At 38.8% G+C, this 22,907-nt stretch overlaps 1 protein-coding gene across 2 annotated transcripts; it reads left to right on the top strand.

Annotated features, from left to right (window-relative positions):
* Nucleotides 1–743: 743 nt before the first annotated feature.
* Nucleotides 744–22,745, top strand: gopc (golgi-associated PDZ and coiled-coil motif containing). 2 transcript variants are annotated; one of them, XM_084737496.1, is made up of 8 exons: nt 750–1,253; nt 6,370–6,534; nt 10,969–11,144; nt 11,274–11,439; nt 11,523–11,618; nt 20,162–20,326; nt 20,471–20,636; nt 21,978–22,745. In XM_084737496.1, exons 1-8 carry the CDS (start codon nt 993–995, stop codon nt 22,094–22,096), a joined length of 1,314 nt encoding a protein of 437 aa, XP_084593622.1. In that variant the 5' UTR covers nt 750–992; the 3' UTR covers nt 22,097–22,745. The 2 variants fall into 2 exon arrangements, with proteins under 2 accessions (XP_084593621.1, XP_084593622.1); XM_084737495.1 differs by having other exon boundaries at nt 744–1,253; nt 20,162–20,636.
* Nucleotides 22,746–22,907: the final 162 nt, after the last annotated feature.

Raw genomic sequence — 22,907 nt, 5'->3', positions numbered from 1 at the left:
AAAAAACAACTGGTAAAAAAAAACCTCAAAAAAAAAAAAATAAAATAAAATAAAATAATAAGCACCATACTGCTAGTCTGGCATAATCCAAGTCTTCTAAGGCCTTGACATGCTGTTAGTATACCGTCACACCACACACACCCAGTGCATGTGCACACATGATTCAGGCTAAAAACATGGTGTAAATCTCAACTTGCCATTATGGGTCTTAGATAATGACTGAATTTTCATTTTTGGGTGCAAACATTTAAGACATTTTTTTTGCCAAAGCCACAGAGAGCCAGAGCCACAGGTTGTGGGCCTCTGGTTAAGAGTTTCAATGATCACTCTTGCGAAATTGGTGGATCTGGGGTTCTCTTCGAAACACGACTGGCCTTCTGCCTGCCAGCATGGCTCATGGGAGGGAGAAGAAGAGAAAGACCCCCAGCTGTTTGCATATAAGTTGCTAAATTTGTTGCTACTCCCTTTTTAGAAGTGAAGTTGCTAAAAGGGTCTGAAATGCCACTAAATCTGTTGGCAGCACTGGCTGTGGACTGGCTGCTTTCTACACCATAGTTGCACTGAAACCCATCTGTCAATTACTAATTTATTTCTTCATTTATCTCATCTTTTTATTTGTTTTTTTTATTGATTTTAACTACAAATCTACTGCTCAACAACCCCGTCCAGGAGGTGGCGATAAAGCAGCTGCCACTAAATTGAGGGAATCCTCCGCGCTCCGCTCTGTTATCCACTGCTTCTCCCTGAGTCAGGCAGGCAGACAGTAGTAATCGCCTCAGAGACAGTCGGGAGTCTGATGTGGGACTTCCTGGTCACACAGTGCTTTTCGCAATAGGGAATAAACTGAAATTTGCTCCACTTCTCCGCGCTAAGGCAACACGCAGTTTACTCATCGGGTTTAATCGTTTTTATTCGGCAGAGCCGGGGTTCTTTAGCGTTAGTTAGCAGGTGAGCTAACCTTAACGTCAGGACTGTGCTGTGCTGCCATAGCCATGTCCGCCTCGGCTGGATGCTCCCCGGCAGGCCAGAGCTCGGGCCTCGGCCCTGGTATGTCCATGTTCCGCTGGCTGGAAGTACTGGAGAAAGAGTTCGACAAGGCCTTCGTGGACGTGGACCTGCTGCTCGGAGAAATCGACCCGGATCAGGTGGATATTACTTACGAGGGTCGGCAGAAGATGACCAGTCTGAGCTCCTGTTTTGCTCAACTGTGCCACAAAACCCAGACGGTGTTCCAGCTCAACCACAAACTGGAGGTTGGTAATTGTTTCACCTCAGCCTACGTGTTAGTCAGGGTGGTTCTGTGTGCTGTTAGACTGACAGATTACTGTGTGCCACTTCCTCTGTAGTGTCATACGTTTTATGTGGTGTTAAGTCGTTCGCTATGTCATTAGTGTTTCAGTGCCACATACTACTGCCTATTGACACATGATGAGTCTGTACTGCTTCATTAATGTCATGTCACTGCTGTGCACCACGGACATATTTATTTTAAATCAGACTTTATTGTTTGTACAGCACTCTGCATACAAACAGTGTAACACTTAGTGCTGCGCACAATAAAAAATAAACCCCATCCACACTCACACAAAGCGCTGACTTTAATTAATAAAACAGTTAAATAACATTCTTTAAAAACAATGATTGAAAAATGAAGAAACATTAAAGACAGGATAAAAACTCAAAGTAGAATAAATAAGGTGAACAAACTAAAACCAATCAGTCAATCAACTCCAAAGAGTAGATACAAACTAAATGAAAGGTTAAAGGGATAGTTCACCCAAAAATGAAAATTGAGTCATTATATATCCACCCTCATTCTAATTAAAGGTTGGGTTCAGTTGTTTAGTCCACAAAACACTGCTGGAGTTTTACAGGAAGGCAGTGTTGCAGAATCTCCCAAACAATGGAAGTGAATATAAAAATGTTTTACATTTCATATGTAAAAAAAATAACAGAATAAAAACATTAAATGCCTCCATACTGCTTGTCTGATGTAATCCAATTTTCCTAAGCCATGTTCATGTGTGCATGCACACCATCTGAACTGGGTGTGTGTGATGGTGTCCGAACTGCATGTCAGGGCTTTAGGAGACCTCAATTACACCAGACTAGCAATATGGAGGCATTTTTTTCCCAGTTGTTTTCTGCATTTGAAAACTGGTCACCATTCTCTTCCATTGTTTGGGAGATTCTGCAACACTGTTTTCCTGTGAAACTCCAGCAGTGTTTTGTGGTGAACAATCCCTTACTTAAAGAGAGGACATGTATTAAAGTGAGTAAACCCAAAAATGTAGAAAAATACAGAAAAATAATAAATAATAATAAAAATAATTAATAAATAGATAGAGGAAATAAAAGAATATACCAACTAGTAAAACAGAATCAAAAATATAGGCTAAATAAATAATACCGTGTAAAACTGGTAACTAGTACAATAATGGTTTATTAATAATAGTATTATACCTGTGTGAAGGCTCTTCTGGTTTGTCCCTTTGAAGTTCAGTCAATGTTAAAGTCACAAAAATGCATTACAGACATAAGCATCAGATTTTCCTAAAAATATAGGCTATGCTTATAGCTTCTGCTATTATGGTTGCAATGGTAAAATCTTTTCACAGTATGACACAGTATTTCACAGTTGTTAGTTACAATGACCTTTAAAGGAATGAAAATAGAAGGGTGTATTTTGTTTATTTCATGAAAATGATGTCCTGATGGATAGAAACTTGATAAAAATTTTAAGTATTTTTAATAGCACTAATACAGTAGGAGTCAATACCATCGATACACAAATGCACATGGTATAACCATCAATTTTCATACCACAGTGTACTGTGATACCAGCACACCATTATAACCTTAGACACAGTTTCACTATTATGAATACAAAATTGAGGGTTCAACATTAACTACAGCCCGATGGCCCATGGCCACAAATGTTGCACTGTGTCCAACAAATATTCCACTGTGGCCACCAGGTTTTATCCCCATCCTGCAACATTACATTTCCACAAACATCCTGATGTATTTTACATTTTTTACGTCAACATTGTATGAAAACTGAAGTCTGTGTTTACTGAGCCAACTCAAACTGCTAACATGTTCTTCACAGAAGAACCAAAAACACAACAGGCAACTATGAAAAAACTAAATGACAAAACTTCATGAGTGATTGGAAGCAGGAATTTGAGTGGTGACAATATGACACATCTGAGGATGTAATGTACAGCAGTATGTGTCACCACTTTCCTCAGTTTGCCAAGAAGTCAAATTCATTCCTCATCAGAAATACTGCCTTCGGGAAACATGACCTCATATTTCATTAGAAAAGTGGCCAACACAAGCCTCACAGTTAAGGAAGGATGTGTTGCATTGCATTTAATTCCCTTTTCTGTGTTGTTTTTATGTCAGTTTACATTCAAGTCACCAAAAATGTACTTTGCCACCAAATTTAGGGTCTTGGTGGCCCCTGAAGCCAGTGCTTAAAAATATTAGTGTCTAGCCTGATGAATTATTATTATTATCAGCTATAATGACCCATGAATGAATGAAAAGAGAGGGGTGTTTTTGGTTGAACAAACACTTTATATCCTGATAGACATGAAACTTGGTATAAACTTGAAACATATTTTTTAATAACACTAATACAGTAAAGTTCAATGACAAGGTTGTTTTAACAGCACATCCTGCTGTTCTGAAGGAATCATCAAAAATTCTTTTAACCATCTGGATGAAAAATCTGTTACTATGTAGCCAGATGTATAAACCTGTGTTCCAGTTTGCACCACTGCTTCCTATTCAGTGAGTCACATACATAGCATCTCCTTGCTCTGTAAGGGATAATGGACAGTGAGTAAGTCAATATTGTGAATACTGAAAACCCCAACAGGATGATGCAGGACCCTGATGTGGAGGGCTCTTGAATCACCCTGAAGGAGTTTATTTCACAATAATGACCTGCTCTCAGTGCATTATCCCTCTTATTAGACTGTTACTTACAAACAAATCGGCATATTTATGTGATAGAAAATATTCATTTTAAAATCATTTTATGGCTTTATTTCACAACAGGGACCTGCTCACTGTACATTGTCCTACTTTTTACATGGTTGTGTACCAAAAAATAAATAATTTGATTTGATTAAAATTAATTTTAAGATGATTTAGTGATTTCAGTTTAGTGTTCCTCCAGGATCTACGATCAGAACTGTGTCCATGGCAATGGTCCGCTACAAAGAAATAACAGACCTCAGAAAACTGTAATTGACTAATCTGTATCGAGCATTTAACAAAGTCATGTAGTAAATTTGTATAATGTGAACAAAAAGTTTAAATTTATTATCAGTTACATTGATGTTTCTTTCCAATAATCCATTATATTTTGCCTGTGTTGTGCAGAAAGCACAAGAACATGTGCTGTTTGTGGTTACAAAGATTAGGATATGCTGTGCAACTTGAGAAACTGGGAGAACCTGTTAGAACCATGGACAGATTCAAAGAGGGAGGGAGAGAGAGTGAGAAGAGAGATTTTCAGGCTATCATCTCTAAAACCAAATACTACAAAGAGGAAGGCGGGGTGGGTGGGTGGGTGATGGGGATGCAGCCAAAGGGCCATCAATTGAGGAGCTATGAGGGCATAGCTGTCCTCACAGTGTCCTGACAGTGATCTTACAGTGTTGTTGTGGTAGGTTCTGATTTCTTGTGAACACTCTGGTTAGATGTTCTGACTAGCCCTGTGTAATATAGATTAAAAAAAAATTGTCACCACAGTGAAGTTTCATACAAACAGATATCAGGGTTGTGGCTGGTCGATTTCAGATACAACATAATGATTTACTGTTGAGTGGCTGGTGATCCCAAACATTTATCTGTCAGGGGCTGATACATGTAGACCTGCAACGATTCATCAATTAAGCGATTATTAAATTAATCACCGGTACTATTATTATGATAATCAATTAATTCTTTTGAGTCATTTTTAAAAATTAAAATAAATCAAAACCATCTGGTTCCAGCTTCAAAATGTCTTAAATGTGGTTTCTCTACTCTCTGACAGTAAACTGAATATCTTTTGGTTGTGAACATTGTGGACATCATCTTGGGCTTCACTGATCAATATTTTTTACTGTTTTATGGAGCAACCAACTAATCGATTGAGAAAATAATTGGCAGAATAACTGTTTAAGAAAATAATGAGTTAGTTAGTTGCACCCTTGGATAGTAGTACATTTTCCCACCCTGGCCAGTATAGATAATTGTTGCTCATGTAGGTCAGGACTGACTAAAGTGATAAAATAAGTAAGTTGCATTATCACTAGGCAATATAGACAAAATCAAATATCACCATATTTTTGACCAGATACCTTGTTTCTGATATTACAACAATATTATAGGTATGACTATTGGTGCCTTCACAAATATTAACTTTAGGGTTGCACATTTTGTGCATTTTCCTTAACCGATATTCAAAACTGATAACTATCAATTACTGTGAATTAAAATTATTCTTAATAATCATATGCAAAGTGCATTTTTTTTCCTCATTTTCATTTTTCTCTTTTACTTTCCTTATTCAACAAATTCCTCTGCCAGACAAAACAATGTCAAATTAGGCACAATTAATGCCATTTCTAATAAATTACTGATTATTGGTTAAATTCTTAATGATGGTAATCGATTAATGAATAATCATTAACATCCTTGATTACACTGAGATTTTTGATCAATAACCATCAGTAATTAATTAATTAAGTAAGTTTAGCGTGTAAAGACAAATAATAGAACAGCTCCAACAGTCTGATGAATTCAGAAAATGACATCACTTTTCTGTAATTCAGCCTTAAAAAACCCTATCAAGAATAACAGTCTGAAATCTGAGATGATATCTAGTTTCATATCACAATACGATATAGTATTGATATATTGGTCAGCTGTAGTTCTGACAGTCCAGACATGTTGCTGACTGACTACATAATCCTGTGCAATTACTGTCTACTCTGTCATACAACATTTCTGTTTACACTGACATATAAACATATATTTTTGTATCCTGATGCACATTGTGTACATAATTCTATGAAGGGAGCATCTGTAATGTGAATAATTTCCCCGTGGGGATCAGTAAAGTATGTCTGATTCTGGTGTTGGGTCAGCCTCCCATCTCAGGGTGACTGCTTGGAATCTATGCTAGAGCTTCAGTTAAAAGTGGCCTCCATCAGGGTGGTTTTCAGTCCCAAGATACAGTCCTAGTGGGAGGTTCTGTGGAGGGATCCTGCTGGGACTGTTCTATATTCTTTAAAACCAGCAAAGTGTTGACTTTGACCTGACATATCCTCCCCTCCCCTCCCCTAACCCTCCCCTCCCCTCCAGGCACAGCTAGTGGACCTGCGCTCTGAGCTGACCGAGGCAAAGGCTGAGCGGGCAGTGGTGGAGAGGGAGGTCCATGACCAGCTCCTGCAGCTCCACGCTCTCCAGCTGCAGCTTCATGCCAAGCAGGGCCAGGCTGAGGACTCTGACTCCATCAAAGACAGACTGGTAGGTAGGAGGAGGAGAAGCTGTCCACCACCTTCACACTGAATATATAAAAATACTGACAGGAGGGAAAACTAGAAAAAGATATGTTTTTTTAGCATATTTATTTGATGGAGACAGTGCAGGGAGAGAGATAGGAGCTAGGACATAAAAGAAAAGTCAACGGTCAAACTGAAGATGCTGCAGCTATATGATATGTACCATCCCTAATCTCGTTTTGGCCTGCTACACAGACAGTGCTAGTCCCAGAGTAGTGCACTGTTGTGTTCATCAGCAGTTCCCTGCTGTTTAGGAAACACTTTTACTTTTTCTTATTTTACATTGTTGTGTTAAAAAAAATCATCCAGAGGAGGAAGAGCAGACACCTGCACACTGAAAATGACCTCTTCAATAATGTATTAATGCAGAAATATACCTGGAGCCTTAATTTAAATGCACATAGAAACCTCCTCGCTTCTTGCAAGTTTTCCGAGGGCTGGCTTGACAATTCCAAAGATAAAGCCTGGTTGGCGAAGGATTCCAGGTGGGAAAAGAAAGCTTGATGCAAACTTGTTGTAAAATTGTTTAGCATACACACCCAGAACTTAGCATACATTTTAACAGCTGCATTTTAAATCTGTTTATTTACATAATTAGCATTTAGCTATTTGTATTCAGATGTCAAATATGGAATTTTGAAATGGAAAATGTGTAGGAGACCTCTGATGTGTCCCAGAATGGGCCGATCTGACGCTCAGTAATGGTATCTGTCTGATACTGGCCAAAATCAATGGACTGGGAACTTTGGGAAAGACGAAACAGTTAAATCAGATATGATCCATGAGTTTAAACTATCCTGTAGGACGACGTGTGGGTCCGGACTCGGGCTGCGGTCCGCCTGTTAGGGACCCCTGCTGTAAATGTTTAACTGAACAGCAGCGTTGTCATCACACAGGCTGTGTGGCCTTATTTTAAAGGAGCAACAAAAGAAAAACAGCCAAGTGCAATTTTGCATTCATGTAATTTATTTAAATTTAATGTAGAATATTTGAATGGTGTTGGTCAATAAAAAATGCTGCTAAAAGTTCGGTGTGAGAAAAAGCTGTGCTGAAATAGTTGTGTCATGTTTTGGGCCATGTATTCCTTCTTTTTATTAGTAGAATATTTGTTTCACAGTTTAATGTTTTTTAGATACTAGGTGAAGAGATGTGTGTCCATACAAATGTATTGTTTTACTTATTCATTTATTGATATTTAAGTCCAACATTTAGTCATAACATGAACATTGTAAGACATTTCTTAGGACATTTTGATGTTGTGAGTACTCCCCACCCATCTAACCCTTCCTATATCTCCATGGCTAAAAAAATATAAAAACAGATACTGAGAATATCAATATACAATAGAACAGAACCAAAACTTAAATTTATCAACATACATTAAGAAAATAATAGGGAAACAAGGAAAATAAATAGATAAGTAACTCGACATGAAAAAAGAAAAGAAAGAGGGAAAACTGAATTTAAAAAAACAAAATAAAACATATTTACCTATACATATATTAACAATGGGCTTTATCAGCTGATATTCATTTTACATGACGTGTGAGATCAGTCCTTCAACTGATCGCACCAACAAGATCGTGCAGCTCGATTTGGTAAAAGAGTTGATATCAATATGTGATACGATTAGTGGAAATGATCACTTTTGCGTTACAATTTTTTACAAAAAAAGCCTTAGTGACATTGTGATGATGTGATATTTATTAGTCTGTACCAAACAAACATGTTTTCTTTCATCAGGAGAGCAAGATTTGTAGGCCAGGTCATCTCTGCAGCACTACAGTACCTCATTATAATGCTGTTTTCTCACTCACTTTTCCTTTTCAAAAAAATGCTTATTGGTTCTGGTTGTGTAATTTGGATATTGCACTTATATTGTGATTTTATTGTGATTGTGATTAATTGTGCAGCTTTAGTATCAAGCCATTGCTTTTCGGCACTTTTTGGGGGGGCTTTTGCCTTTATTGTGATAGTGACAGCTGAAGATATGACAGGAAAGGGGGGAGAGAGAGAGGGGATGATATGCAGCAAATGGGCCACAGGTGGGAATTGAACCAGCAGCCGCTGCAGAGAACTGATAGAGAACTGACACGCTCTACCAACTGAGCTATAAGCCCCCCCCCCGCCCCCTTGTCAGCACATTTTGTCTGTGTGTGAGTTTAGATTCTTCCCACATCTCACGTCCTGTTGTATGAGATGGACAACTCATTATACTACATGTTCTTTAAGAAATTATAGTACTGTTTTTCAAAGAGTGACTAGAGGTTACTTAACTAAATATGAAGAATAAATCTCTTTGATCAGACTATGTCATGCAGCTAGTAGACTACAAATAGACAAACATAACATTATTGAAAATGATGTAAATTATTTATGTAGCTCATTAAAATCAGACAGATATATTTCCTTTCCTTAGTGAAAGCATCATTAAATTACAAAAGACACTCAATCTAACAGTCACTTCTCAGACAGCTGACAACATGTATACCAGCCTGACTATGAGCCAACACAGTGTTGTGTGTTGGTAGCAACAGCATCACTGTGCAACAGCATTCATAGCTAATGAAGTTATCCATTTTAGTGTGTAAGAAAACAAACTTGAAGCCTCATGGTGCACTTCAGGTCTGCTACTGTATGCTGCTGTTGCTGTGGTGCTCCTCACTTCTGCCTCCTGTCGCCTCCACTGCTTTCAATGACCCTTTTCAATACTGATGTTCATAATGCTTTCCAACATATCTTCCACTTGTATTTACTGGTTAACTTACTCATGATCTCTGGTGCCTGACATTTCTCTAATTGACTTCTTTCTCTTCTTCCTCTGCCCCTTTTCTTCTAAAGCCTGCTTCAACAATGGAAGAGATGGTAAGTTTGTGTCTGGTTGTGTCTTGTAGAAAATCAGATTGTGCAGCTAGACTTCACTCAGCTCGTGATTCAGTGATGATTAACGGTGGGAGCAGTCTGGGACATGAATTATAGCCATCCACCTACTTAATAACACAGCCAAGAATTCAGTTGTCCATTTTCCCACTTGTGGTCTGGTGTCTACTTGTGTGTAGGGATGTGAGCGATGAGTTGACTATACAATTAAATGTCGCCACCCTCAGCATCAGAAATACTAGACAGTTAAACTATTTATCAAAATATTTGAAGCCTCTCAGCTGTCTTGCAGCCACTGGCTTTCAGGCAGTGCTGTAGCTCCAGTGGTCTGAAAAGTTGATGCTTTAATGAGTTGTAGCCACGATTTTAAGGATAATGTGTAACATTCGTAAAGCTCAATGCAAAGTTTATAGTCTTATTGTTAGACTAGTCAATTTGTCTAAATTAAAATTTGTGTTTAATCAACAGAAAAATTAGTCACAAGGAACATCTTTACCTATGTAAGATTTTTTTTTCATCCTGTCCTGTTTCATCCAAGGCTGTGATCATCAAATAATACCACCCCCACACATTAAAATATCATCATATGTTTGAGACTATAGACTAGATTAGAGCTTGAGATCTGTGCGGGTTCGGGTCGGGTCTGGCCTTATTTCTCACATATTTCACAGGCTCACGTCAGGTTCAGTCTGTACTTTATTTATTTATTTATTTATTTGTTTTCAGTTTTCTCCCCAATTTAGTTGTTGCCAATTTCCCCCCATGTATTGTCCCTGTCACTAAAAACTCCTACTGTTTGGTGCATAGAGGGACGCTTGTTAATAAAAATGTCGGGCTGTAACCGCGCTTGGGCTGAGATGTGCTGTTGATGGTAGGGCTCAGACTGGTTTCGGGCTGAATTTGCATCTCCAAGGTCTTATCACTGGGCACTCCCAGAATATATGCCAGTGGCCAGCCTCCTGAAAGCCACACTTACTCCAACATTTGGTGTCTCCTCAAGCAAAATGTGCTTTCTGCTTTGGTGTAATAAAGAAACAAATAAAACACCACCCACACTCCTGCCACATGTGAGAGTTCATACATTTTCACTGGAATTTACAGACATCTAGCCAGTTCTCCTTTGATACTGAAAGATTACCTTCTCTCTCCCATTCTTCCTTCATCTACTCTGTTGTGTGACCTTTTTTGTCAAAAAGCATTTATAAAGTCTAAAGCATCAATAAATATTTTTGATATTGGATCATCAAAGTCTGTTTAATTTCTGAAGTTAAGTTCAAAATAATTGTTTACCTGGAGGTATCTAAGAAAGTCAGATTTTTCAAAATGATATTGCTTCCTAAGGTTTTCAGAGTCTTTCAATTTTCACTTCAAGTGAATAGTGTTGTTACATTTAAATCTACGATCCATATCATTGTTCTTAAACCCAGGATCATAAGCACACCACTGAATTATTTGCAGACTCTGAAGCTTTTGATTGTCATGTTATATGTGGTGTTCACATGTGTTGTGCTTGTTCTAGGAACAAGAGCTGGAGGCCAGCAAGAAGGAGAAATTAGCAGAGGCGAGGCTGGAGGCAGACGTGAGGCTATATAAGAAAGAAAATGAGGCCCTCCGCAGGCACATGGCAGTATTACAAGCTGAGGTGTATGGAGCCAGACTGGCTGCCAAATACCTGGACAAGGAACTGGCTGGCAGGTGAGGAGCTGGAGCTCACAACACCTTTTAGGTTCAAGTCAAGAGTCTGTTAAAATGACATTATGTTAGAATGTTTCAACTGAAGGTATGCTGTAAACTGACAACAGAGCGTACTGGTTTGTGTTCCAGGGTTCAGCAGATCCAGTTACTGGGCCGTGACATGAAAGGGCCGGCTCACGACAAGCTGTGGAACCAACTGGAGGCAGAGATTCACCTTCACCGCCACAAGACTGTCATCCGAGCATGTAGAGGGCGTAACGACTCTAAGAAACCTCTTTCCTCTCCTGTGGGCCATGTGAGTGTCAAAGTGCAAAACACTTCACACTGCTGGTACTTTTATTTGTGCTCCTAAAGCTGAATGTGTCTGTGTCATCACAGGACCCAGAGATGCTGAAGAAAACCCAGGGGGTAGGCCCCATCAGAAAGGTGGTGCTGGTCAAAGATGATCATGAGGGCCTGGGAATCTCCATCACAGTAAGAAAACAGCTGCTTTTTGTTTGTTTGTTTGTTTCCTTCCTGAACGTGGCCGTGACAGCCTCTTGAAATTGCAGCCAAGCAGCCAACAAATCGAGAGAATCAAGATTGCACCAATACTGATCCTGATGGTAGGGGTCAAATATCCTCACTCTATAACATACTGGTGAAAAACCATAAAGATGAATGAAATTTAAAAAAAAAAGAAATGAATAAAATAAATAATAACATAAAATGACAGCAGTGCATAATTTGCAAAAATCTTCAGATCATTCAAAATCCAAGAAGTCCATGTAAGGGCTCTGCAAACAAGCAAAGTTCTTTTCTTTCCGTTTTTAAATATAAGTCAGTCTCTCCAAAGCTACACAGGCTGTTAATTCCTTTGTCCACATTCCAATGGAGGGTGTATCCACGTTCTTCCATAAAAATTATCCCTCTGGCTTGTAAAAGTCCAAAGTCAATAAGCAGTGACTGCTGAAAAGTTATTATAAAGTTCTCAGGGTGTATTCTCAATATACAGAGTTTGGCTCGTAAAGAAACTTCCTTCGCATTCATGAGGCTTATACATTCAGTCACACTCTTCCACAATCACTGTAGCTTTGTATACTCCCATAAACAATGAATTAATGTACCTTTTTCCTCTCTGCACTTCACACAAATATCTGGCATACTCAGGAACAACTGGCTTAACCTGCAAGGTGTAAAATAGGTTGGCATTAACCATTTGTATTGTAATAATTTAACTGTAGTGTTAATAGACTTGGTCTGGGCCTTAAAACAAGCCATTTCCTAATCTGCTTCATTTATGTCCTCCTTCAGATCAACTCTCCATGCCTCTAGCTTTTTGAAAGATGAATCTTTTGGATATGTTAATAATAACTCATAGAACAAAGAAAATTGACCTCTACCATTAAAATGTTCTTCCCGCTCGTTTTTGTCTACATTTCCACCCACGCATAATTTTTGAGTGTGACTATCCAGCAGCCATCGTTGTATGTCTGTCTGTTGTATAACTTCATGCTAATTTCATGTTGTGGTGTTGCAAGGCAGTGAACAAAAACAAGCTGGTTTGCAGCCGCAGATTTTCCCATAAGGCCAAGTGGCACTTTGTGTTAAGAGTCAGAAAGACACTATCACATAAGACCGTGTTCATAAATATAAAGAATATTTAAAAACACAAGAGTGTAGGGCTGCAACTTGAGATTATTTTCATAGTTGATTAATCGGTCAATTATTTTCTTGATTATTTAAAAAAATATATGAAAATGTCAGAAGACTGTGAAAAATGTTGATTAGTGTTTATTAATTTATTTTTAATAACTGATGAATCATTGCAGCTCTACAAGAGTGTATAGTAAACAGTAAGAAGTACCTCTAAGGACCTCTAAAGGATAGATCCATCTGTCGTAACCCTCTCAGTGGTGACAAAAACAAGTAAAAGCTGCTGTAACAAAGATCTTTTCAACTTTGTCTGCTTCAACAACACAAGCACTCTTAATGAAGTTCTGCCTGGGTGTCTCACTTCCTCTGGAGTTTCCCATTTCTCTGTTTGACTGCAAATAGATGAATGCTCCCTATAGGAAGGAGAATACTTCAATTTAATGATCTCAGCTCACCAAAGGTCAGACTGGCCTGCTGGTTGATCTGTACACAGAAGAGGAGATGTGACCTGACATAATATAGAATTGTTGTATAAAACACTAGGGGCAAACATGGGAGTGATCATTTTCACCACACTATGCCTCTGGCTCCTCTTAATATTGTTCTGTATAGTGAAGTCTTTTGTGTGTAGATCACAGGGAGGGTGTCCTAACATTTGTTCCTCACAGATCATGTTTGTGTAAGCTTTCATGTACAGCTTCAGCTCAAAGACTTTTCAGCCTTAACAAGATGCAAGATGCAACGCAGGGAGATGCAGTCCATTAAAGATGCTTTCAGACAGCAGTCTTTTATTGGCTGCCTCCCTTTTTGTAATGTTCACATTATGGCTGCCACATGGAGAGCTAGGGCAGCTGCCACTCTGGCTATTTGCTGCTGCTGTCTAACACAGGCACTAATGTTACCTTTTTCTATCTATTGAGTTGTTCTAACGGTGTCAGAGTTCCCTGAATCACACACATCTTCACCAGCAGTGGACAAACATTAATGAGGAGAAATAATCTTAAAGCAAGATCAGCTTCAGAGCTTGATTATCTGGTCTTGAAAAACAGAAGCTCCTACTCTACAGATTTGGAAAGGTCTGATGAGATACTTTTTGTCAATAGAAAAAACATTGGGCCTCATGCAAGAACATTTTTGTATTATCTTAAATTTCTCTTTCTTTTGTTCATATGGTGGGATCGTACAAACACGCCACACCAGATTCAGTAAACACTCTTAACTTAAGATTACTGTGTAAATGATCAACCTGTGCATATCTAAGTGCACATGCATGAGACTTGTAAATTAGTGTAATTAATACCCCAACAATACCATATACAGTGCCTTGCAAAAGTATTCACCTCCCTTGACATTTTTCGTGTTTTGTTGCCTCACAACCTGGAATTAAAATGTATTGTTTGAGGGTTTGTATCATTTACAGAACATACCTACAACTTTGAAGATGTAATTTTTTTTTTTTTATTGAGAAGCAAACAACAAATAGGACAAAATTACAGAAAACTTAAATGTGCATAACTATCCACCCCCCTAAAGTCAGTATTGTATAGCCACTTTTTGCAGCAATAATAGCTGCAAGTCACTTTGGATAAGTCTTTATGAGCTTGCCACATCTTGCCACACAGATTTTTGCCCACTCCTCAAGGCAAAACTGCTCCAGCTCCTTCAAGTTGGATGGGTTTTGCTGGTGAACAACAATCTTCAAGTCTGACCACAGATTCTCAATTGGACAAAGGTCTGGGCTTTGACTCGGCCATTCCAACACATTTAAATGTTTCCCCTTAAACCACTCGAGTGTTGCTTTAGCGGCATGCTTAGAGTCATTGTCCTGCTGGAAGGTGAACCTCTGTCCCTGTCTCAAATCACTGAATAGAAGCTCAAGAATATCCCTGTATTTAGCACCATCCATCTTTCCCTCAATTCTGACCAGTCTCCCAGTCCCTGCTGCTGAAAAACATCCCCACAGCATGATGCTGCCACCACCATGTGTCACTGTGGGGATGGTGTTCCTGGGATGATAAGATGTGTTGGGTTTGCGCCAGACAGTGTTTTCCTTGGTGGCCAAAAAGTTCAATTTTAGTGTGATCTGACCAGAGTACCTTCCTCCATACATTTGGGGAGTCCTCCACATGCCTTTTGGTAAACTCAAAACATTCTTTCTTATTTTTATCTTTAAGTAATGGCTTTTTTCTGGCCACTCTTCCATAAAGCCCAGCTCTGTGGAGTGTATGGCTTATTGTAGTCCTATGGACAGATACTCCAGTCTCTGCTGTGGAACTCTGCAGCTCTTTTAGGGTTACCTTTGGTCTCTGTGTTGCCTCTCTGGCTAACGCCCTCCTTGCCCGGTCCGTGAGTTTTGGTGGCCAGCCCTCTCTTGGCAGGTTTGTTGTGGTACCATGTTCTTTTCATTTGATGATGATGAATTTGATGGTGCTCTGGGGATCATCAAAGATTTTGATATTTTTTTATGACCCAATCCTGACTTGTACTTCTCAACAACTTTGTTCCTGACTTTTTGGAGAGCTCTTTTGTCTTCATGGTGGTTTTTTTTTAGTGGTGCCTCTTCCTCTGGGGCCTTTCAGAAAAGGTGTATATATACTGACAGATCATGTGACACTTAGATTGCACACAGGTGGACTTTATTTCACTAATTATGTGACTTCTGAAGGTAATTGGTTGCACCAGAACTTTTTAGGGGCTTCATAGCAAGGGGGTGAATACCTGTGCACATGCTAATTTTCAGTTTTTCATAAAAAAATTATATTATTAATTTATATATTTCTCATTTCATTTCACCAACTTAGACTATTTTGTGCAGATCCTTTACATAAAATTCAGATGAAAAAACATTGAATTTACAGGTTGTAATGTAACAAAATATGTAAAAAGCCAAGGAGGGTGAACATTTTTGCAAGGCACTGCATGGCTGCACTTCCTATGTCAGGAAGTGTTCTTTCATGAGAATGGCATCAAAGAGTAAAAAGTTTGGAGTTTGATGTTCTGCTTTCAGAGATCCATGAAAGAAAATCTGACATTTTAAGAATGTCAGCAGTGGAATTAAAAGACCTGTTAAAGCAAAGAAATAGGAAAAAACAAGTGCTGGTAATGCCATGTTACCTGAGGGTCCTGAGGGACTGTCACTGAAATAAAGAAGAAATGTCTCGATATGAAAATGACTTCCAAGAAAAAAAAAACGACTTGCCACAGTAAGAGGTGATCGATGACCGCAGCGGGAGGAGGAGGTCAAGGGGATATTCATCACAGACAGAGGACAGAGTGAGGATGAACAGCAACTTCATAAACATAAGTATAAACATGTGAAGATATATGGCCAGTATATCAATAGATCATTGAATTAATGATGAGAGGCTTTACAAGTAAATTTACAATTATATCATAATTAGAAATGTAGTCAAATTGTCTTCAGACTAATGAAAAAATACAGTAATTGGTGAGAAAATTCAGTTGTGATAACAGCAGACTGACTGCACATGACTACACTTGTCATAGTGCTGTCAAGACCACATGGATAACTATACAAACTATCATGACTACTGACTGCACTCTTAGAAAACTGTCTGAAGATAACAACAAAAGCATATATGCTGCTTTATAAGATTAAGATAAAAATAACTAATGGCAGGGCTGCGAAGAGAAGGGAGACTCTGGTGGAAATAAAAGGCATAGAATAATTGTGAGGTGTGTGTGTGTGTGTGTGTGTGTGTGTGTGTGTGTGTGTGTGTGTGTGTGTGTGTGTGTGTGTGTGTGTGTGTGTGTGTGTGTGTGTGTGTGTGTGTGTGTGAGAGAGAGAGAGAGTGAATGTTGTGTGGGGGGTGGGTAAGTTCGAACGAGAATGAATGAATGTCTTGTGTCTTGAATGTTATGTCTTGTTTATGTTAATGAATGGATGTATTGATGTTTTACGTTGGTCAGGACATGCTATGGAATACATATTGTGTTACAAGCTTTTATTCATTTTGTTGTTAAAAGAACCTCATGGTGTAAGACATGCAGTGGTGGACAGAGTACTCAACCCCAGTACTTGAGTCAAAGTATAGATACTCCTGGTCAAATATTACTCAACTACAAGTGAAAGTTGCTCAGTCAAAATTTTACTTGAGTTAAAGTACTAGAGTTTTTGCTTTTAAAAATACTTAAGTATTCAAAAGTACAAATTACAAAGTACATTTTCTAATATCAATACATGCTGTACTGTTTCCACGATGCATTTACAGAACCTTGTGACTTTCCGAAACCACCTAATGATGCACTGACTTGCTTGTAGAACCACTCTGCTACACAAAGTCTATAGAAACACCTATAAAAACTTCAGTATAGAATTACAATCAAAAACAAAAAGGACAACTATTGTCATTTTCTGATGTAACTGTATTAAAATCACATCATAAAATTAGATTGAAGCTAACTGTAAGGAGTTCTCCAAGTCTGTTAAATAACTGAGATTTCTTTCTGTCTTCAGAGGCAGTATATATACATGAATTATGTGATATTTTTCACCCCGATAAAAACAATCCGCCGTCACCATTACTGCTTTTTGTTTGAATGAAAGAGGGAGAGCTTGCTTGTTCTTGTTACAGAGCGCCTGAATGATGCATTTCCACTTTTACATCAATCCCATTTGAGAGGAGCTACTGTGATTGGTTTCCTTTTGTGAGGAACACAGCATGTGACCAACTGCATTTTAGAAAAGAAAAAACAGCAACAGCTGACTTCAAAGATTAGTCGAAAAGTAACAACAACCTTCCTGGAAATGCAGTGAAGTCAAAAGTACAATATTTGTCTTTGAAATGTAGTGGAGTTAAAGTAATAAATTTCCCCCCCCAAAAAAAACAAATACTCAAGTAAAGTACAGATACTCAAAAAATGTACTTAAGTACAGTATTCAAGTAAATGTTCTTTGTTACTGTCCACCACTGAAGACATGACATTAAATAAAGAGAATTATATTTCAAAGTAAGATATTATTTAGAAAGCCTTGTTATAATGACATCATATTGCTAACCATTTGCAGCGCAGTATGTGGGTAGTGTCAGTCTGATGTGTGGTACAGGATGATAGCAGGATTGAAGGCGGTCAGTAGTGGCGGGGAAGTTGCACCCTGCTGCAGTCCATTTTAAATACAAAACTCTGTGTTTCTCACTGTCTGAAATAGGGTTGAGCGATACATTAAAATTTTCCAAACCAGTCACTGTCAGCCCATCAACCAGTGATTGGCGATATCTATGTCCCCCCTCCCACCTCCTCCTGTCGTCTTTAGTCTCAAAGATTTTTTTTTTTAATTGCAAGACGAGGGACAGAACAATGCAGGTATGAGACAGAACACAGAACAGGTTGTGAAACGCAACAGTATGACAGAGCAACATGGATAACAAGCACGAGTCAGTTTTGTCACATGACAGTAGGTGTGGTGTTGATGGGTGTGCAGGTGTGAGTGTGTGTGGCGAGTGTGTGTGGGTAGGTAAGCATGGATGAAGGGTGTGTGAAACAGAGAGGAAAAGAGGGGAAAGGACAAAAAAATTAATTATTTGATGAATTAATTAATTAAAAAACACTAGTACTACTGTAAAAAATATTAAGATCATGAAATCAATAAAGAGAAACAATAATAGTAATAATAATATAGGATTAAAGGTTTACCATTCTCAATATAAAAAGAATTTGTATAAGTGCCACCTCACCCAGTGGCTGTGAAGTGGTTAGTCAGGGTCAACCAGTTTTTTTTTTTTTTTTTTTTTTCCTTCTCAACTTCCTTTTTCCTTCCTTCTTCCTTCTTCTTCTCCCTCTACATCTCCTCCTCATCCTCTCTTTTTCTTTCATGCTTCTCCTCCACTTAACTGACTGGGACTAGGGTTGCACGATATTGGAAAAAACTGACATTGCGATTTCTTTTAACCCTGTGATATATATTGCGATATGAAAAAATACAGGATTTTTTTTTTCGGTATCGCGGTTTTGAGTCACAGATCGGATCATTTTTCGGATCAACAAAAAAGAAAAAAGTGGTGGGATTAGGGTTAAATTATTTTAAAAATGCACTTGTCTTTGATCTTTGTCTGTCTGTAATTATCACCATAGTTATGTAATGTAATAATAATGATAATAGTAATGATAATGGTAATAATATTAAAAACTTCAAACTTATACAGTGCTGTACTATGTATACACTATACATATATTAGATCATTATACACTGTACAGTATAATACATAACTACACTCTGTAGTCTGGCTCAATGTTCCGCCTACAGCAGCACATCTGATTGGTTAGAAGTCACGATCAATCAGCAGACACACTGTGTCACAGACGGGGCGAGACAGAGCTGCACCGGTCAGCAGAGAGGAGCTGTGTAGAAGTTAAGACAGCTGATATCACCAAAGTTTCAATGAACATCACAGTTTTATGATCTGTTTCTTTGGTGATAGCATAGTTACATCAGTGAAAAAAGTTATGGTCTGGATTTCACTCACTGCAGCTCTGCATTGAGATTTCAGGTATTATAACTTATACAAAGGTAACAGTGACAGTAAAACTATGATGCTCACATGTAGTCCGATTCAGATCTGGCTTTGCATTTGTCGTACTGAGCTGTGTGGTGCCGACGAAAATGGTCAAACAAATTAGTTGTATTACCTCTCGTTGTGGCAACAGGTGCAAAGCACTGTTGACACAGAACACGTGTTTGGTCAATATCATCCTTCTTGTAGCCGAAATAATTCCAGATAACTGACGTTGCTTTTCTTTTTGTGATTGGTGGATCGCTGGGCGCAGTGTGTGTCAGGTACCCTTGAAATTAGATGAGAACACGTTTGTCTCCTACATTGCAGGACCTGCGATGTGACTATTGCGCACACGTACATTGCGATGACGATGCTCAAACGATATATCGTGCAGCTCTAACTGGGACAGCTGTGGTTTCACTCCCAGACCTTTATAGGAGGGGACTAGCCCATTGTGGACCCAACCTCTGTGAATAAACAGCCCCCAGACCCTGAGGAGGGTGCCTGTTTATTAGGGGTTTACAGTTAGCTGGGTGGATCATTTTTCATTTTGAAGGACTAGTTGGATGACCCTCACCAGCTCAGAGCACTCCTGGTCCTGCTGAGTGGGTGTGTACTGTGCTGCTGGATTAGAGTGTGTTGTGGAGTAGTGGCTGTTACTCTGCACACCCTTGCATTGGCAAAGTAAAATGACAAATATCGCCCAAAAAATTGCTATATGGTGATGGTCAATATAAACAGAAGAGTAGGCAGTGACACTCTCTTATTGGCTCGTATTTACATCCCTCACTTTCCTCATATCACCAGAAAAACACCTAAAAAGAGCAGTACTTGACCAGTGTGTGTGCGTGTGTGTGTTGTGATCAGGGTGGGAAGGAGCATGGTGTTCCCATCCTAATCTCAGAGATCCATCCCAGCCAGCCTGCAGACAGATGTGGAGGGCTGCATGTCGGAGACGCCATCCTCGCCGTCAACAGCATCAATTTGCGAGATGCCAAGCACAAGGAAGCAGTCACCATTTTGTCCCAGCAGGTATCACAGGCTCACACACACACACACACACACACACACACACACACACACACACACACACACACACACACACACACACACACACACAGTGTCTATGCCTCTCTAAAAGTGCTCATATCCTATGTGTGTGTGTGTGTGTGTCAGCGAGGACAGATAGAGTTCGAGGTGGTGTACGTGGCTCCAGAGGTGGACAGTGATGATGAGAATGTGGAGTATGAAGACGACAGCGGTCACCAGTACCGACTGTACCTGGACGAACTGGACGACAGCAGCACAGCGCCTCCTACCAACAGCTCGGCATCACTGCAGGGTGTGTTCTCATAAGATCCATCAAAGCTCTTTCACAGTGCTCCAGTGCAGGAAATACAAGTGTTCTCCTTATGTGAAAAGCTTGAGGGCTTTGTTGCTCCCACTATATGTTATTTTGTCAGTTTGTCTTTGTCACATTCTTAAAGGCATAGTTCACACAGAAATGAAAATTCAGTCATTATCTACTCACCCTCATGCTGATTGAAGGTCAGGTTTAGTTTGTTAGTCCACATAACACTGCTGGAGATTCACAGGAAAAGTGTTGCGGAATCTCACAAACAATGGAAGTGAATGGTGACCAGTTTTCAAATGTAAAAAAGACAACAGAATAAAAACATTAAACTTTAGTCATCTTCTCATTTTCACTGTAGATCTTTACCTTTGAGTCATATTCACATGCACACTGTCTGAACTGTGTGTGTTGTGATGGAGTGCAAACAGCATGTCAGGACTTCAGGAGACTTGGGTTACACCAGACAAGCAGTATGGAGGCAGTTTGTTTTTTTCCAGTAGTTCTTTTACATTTGAAAACTGGTCACCATTCCACTTCGATTGATTCTGCAACATTGTGTTCCTGTGAAACTCCAGCAGTGTTTTGTGGACTAAAAGAATAAACCTGACCTTCAGTCAGCATGAGGGTGAGTAGATAATGACTAAATTTTCATTTTTGTGTATCCCTTCAAACAGAGGTGGCGAATACTTGGCATGATGTATAGTCAGAAAGCCACATCTGAGAAGAGGATGAAAAATACTGGAATTATATGTGTATGTGTGTATATATATATATATATATATATATATATATATATATATGTGTGTGTGTATACATATATATATATATATATATATATATATATATATATATATATATATATATATACATGTGTGTGTGTGTATATAGACAGGTATATATATTTATATATACATTAGGTGTTTTTATGTCTAAGTAGGGCTGCAACTAACTATTATTTTCATCATTGATTTACCTGTTGATTAGTTGTTTGGTCCATCAGATGTCAGAAAATAGTGAAAAATGTTGATCAGTTTCCCAAAGCCCAAGATGACATCCTCAAATGTCTTGTTTTGTCCACAACCAAAACATATTCAGTTAAGTGTCAGAGATTAGGAGAGAAATCAGAAAATATTCACATTTAAGATACTGAAATAAGAGAAATTGGCCTTTTTTTTTTAAATGACAATGTCAATTATCAAAATTGTTGATGATGATTTTAAAAGTCAATTAATAATTGATAAGTCGATGAATCATTGCAGCTTTATAAGGGATGCTTTCTGGTGATGCAGTGCAATGTGTTCCTCACGTGAATGTGTGTCGTCCCTGCAGCTCTGGAGAAGATGTCACTGAACAATGGACCAGAGAACGGAGGAGACACAGGGATCTCCAGTGAGACACCTTCAGATGAAGCCCTTTCAAAGCCTCCTGAGACTGACTGCTCCTCCTAGAGGCTCAGCCAAGCCATTGGTGGGACAATCCCTCTCAAAGAACTGAATCAAAGAATTCTCTGATAAGCCTAGGGTCAAGGGAAAATAAACAGAAACTGTCTGTTTTCCCTTTTTCCTCTCAGTGTTCGGGGGTGGTGGGATTTGGGGTTTTAGTCTGGATATGCAATGATTTGGACTAAAAGTGCAGGTTTGAAGGAGAAAGAGGTGTAAGATATGTAGAGGAGGGAAGTGTTACTGAACAATGTGTGACTTCTTTGGGATGTTTTATTAAGATATTAATGGGAAATGACAGAACACATGTCACCGAGCTGGCATGGAGGCACAGTGACATCAGGGACGAAGAGATTACTGTTTTTGGAGACTGTTGTGAAGTGTTTAGCTTCTGTTTGTATAGTTATTCATGTGGTCTTGACAGCACTATGACAAGCGTGTAGTGTCCTACAGGGACCCCTGGAGAGTCCAGGAAAATATCTTTTAAAAAAAAAAAGGATCAAAAAGAATGATTTGTTTTACAAAAAGAGACTCAATCAGTTAATAAGCTTCTAAGATGTAAATGAGCTCAAGCAAGGCCATTCATACTCTTTCACATGGGATGTTCAGTACAAACATCAAATTGTAAACCCTGTGAAATAAATATCAAATGGAAAAATGCTGTAAAATCTTGCTTGTTGTCACCAATACACTTTTCAAACCCTTTTGAAACACTTTTAAAAGCAGGGCAGAGGGGTGTACAGTTGGTTGAGTTGTGTGTCCGGGGTCTAAATATTTGAACAACTGCATGAATGAACATGCTAAACACTGAAAGCTCAGA

The sequence above is a fragment of the Lutjanus erythropterus genome, chromosome 15 (genome assembly GCF_056507025.1).
Source record: "Lutjanus erythropterus isolate fLutEry1 chromosome 15, fLutEry1.hap2, whole genome shotgun sequence".
Lineage (NCBI taxonomy): Eukaryota > Metazoa > Chordata > Actinopteri > Lutjaniformes > Lutjanidae > Lutjanus > Lutjanus erythropterus.
This window is presented reverse-complemented; position numbering and strand designations above follow the sequence as displayed.

Coding starts and splice junctions, on each gene's coding strand:
- gopc (XM_084737495.1), top strand. CDS start 993: ATGTCCGCCTCGGCTGGATGCTCCCCGGCAGGCCAGAGCTCGGGCCTC. Junction 1,254..6,369: donor AGCTCAACCACAAACTGGAG/GTTGGTAATTGT, acceptor CCTCCCCTCCAG/GCACAGCTAGTGGACCTGCG. Junction 6,535..10,968: donor ACTCCATCAAAGACAGACTG/GTAGGTAGGAGG, acceptor TGCTTGTTCTAG/GAACAAGAGCTGGAGGCCAG.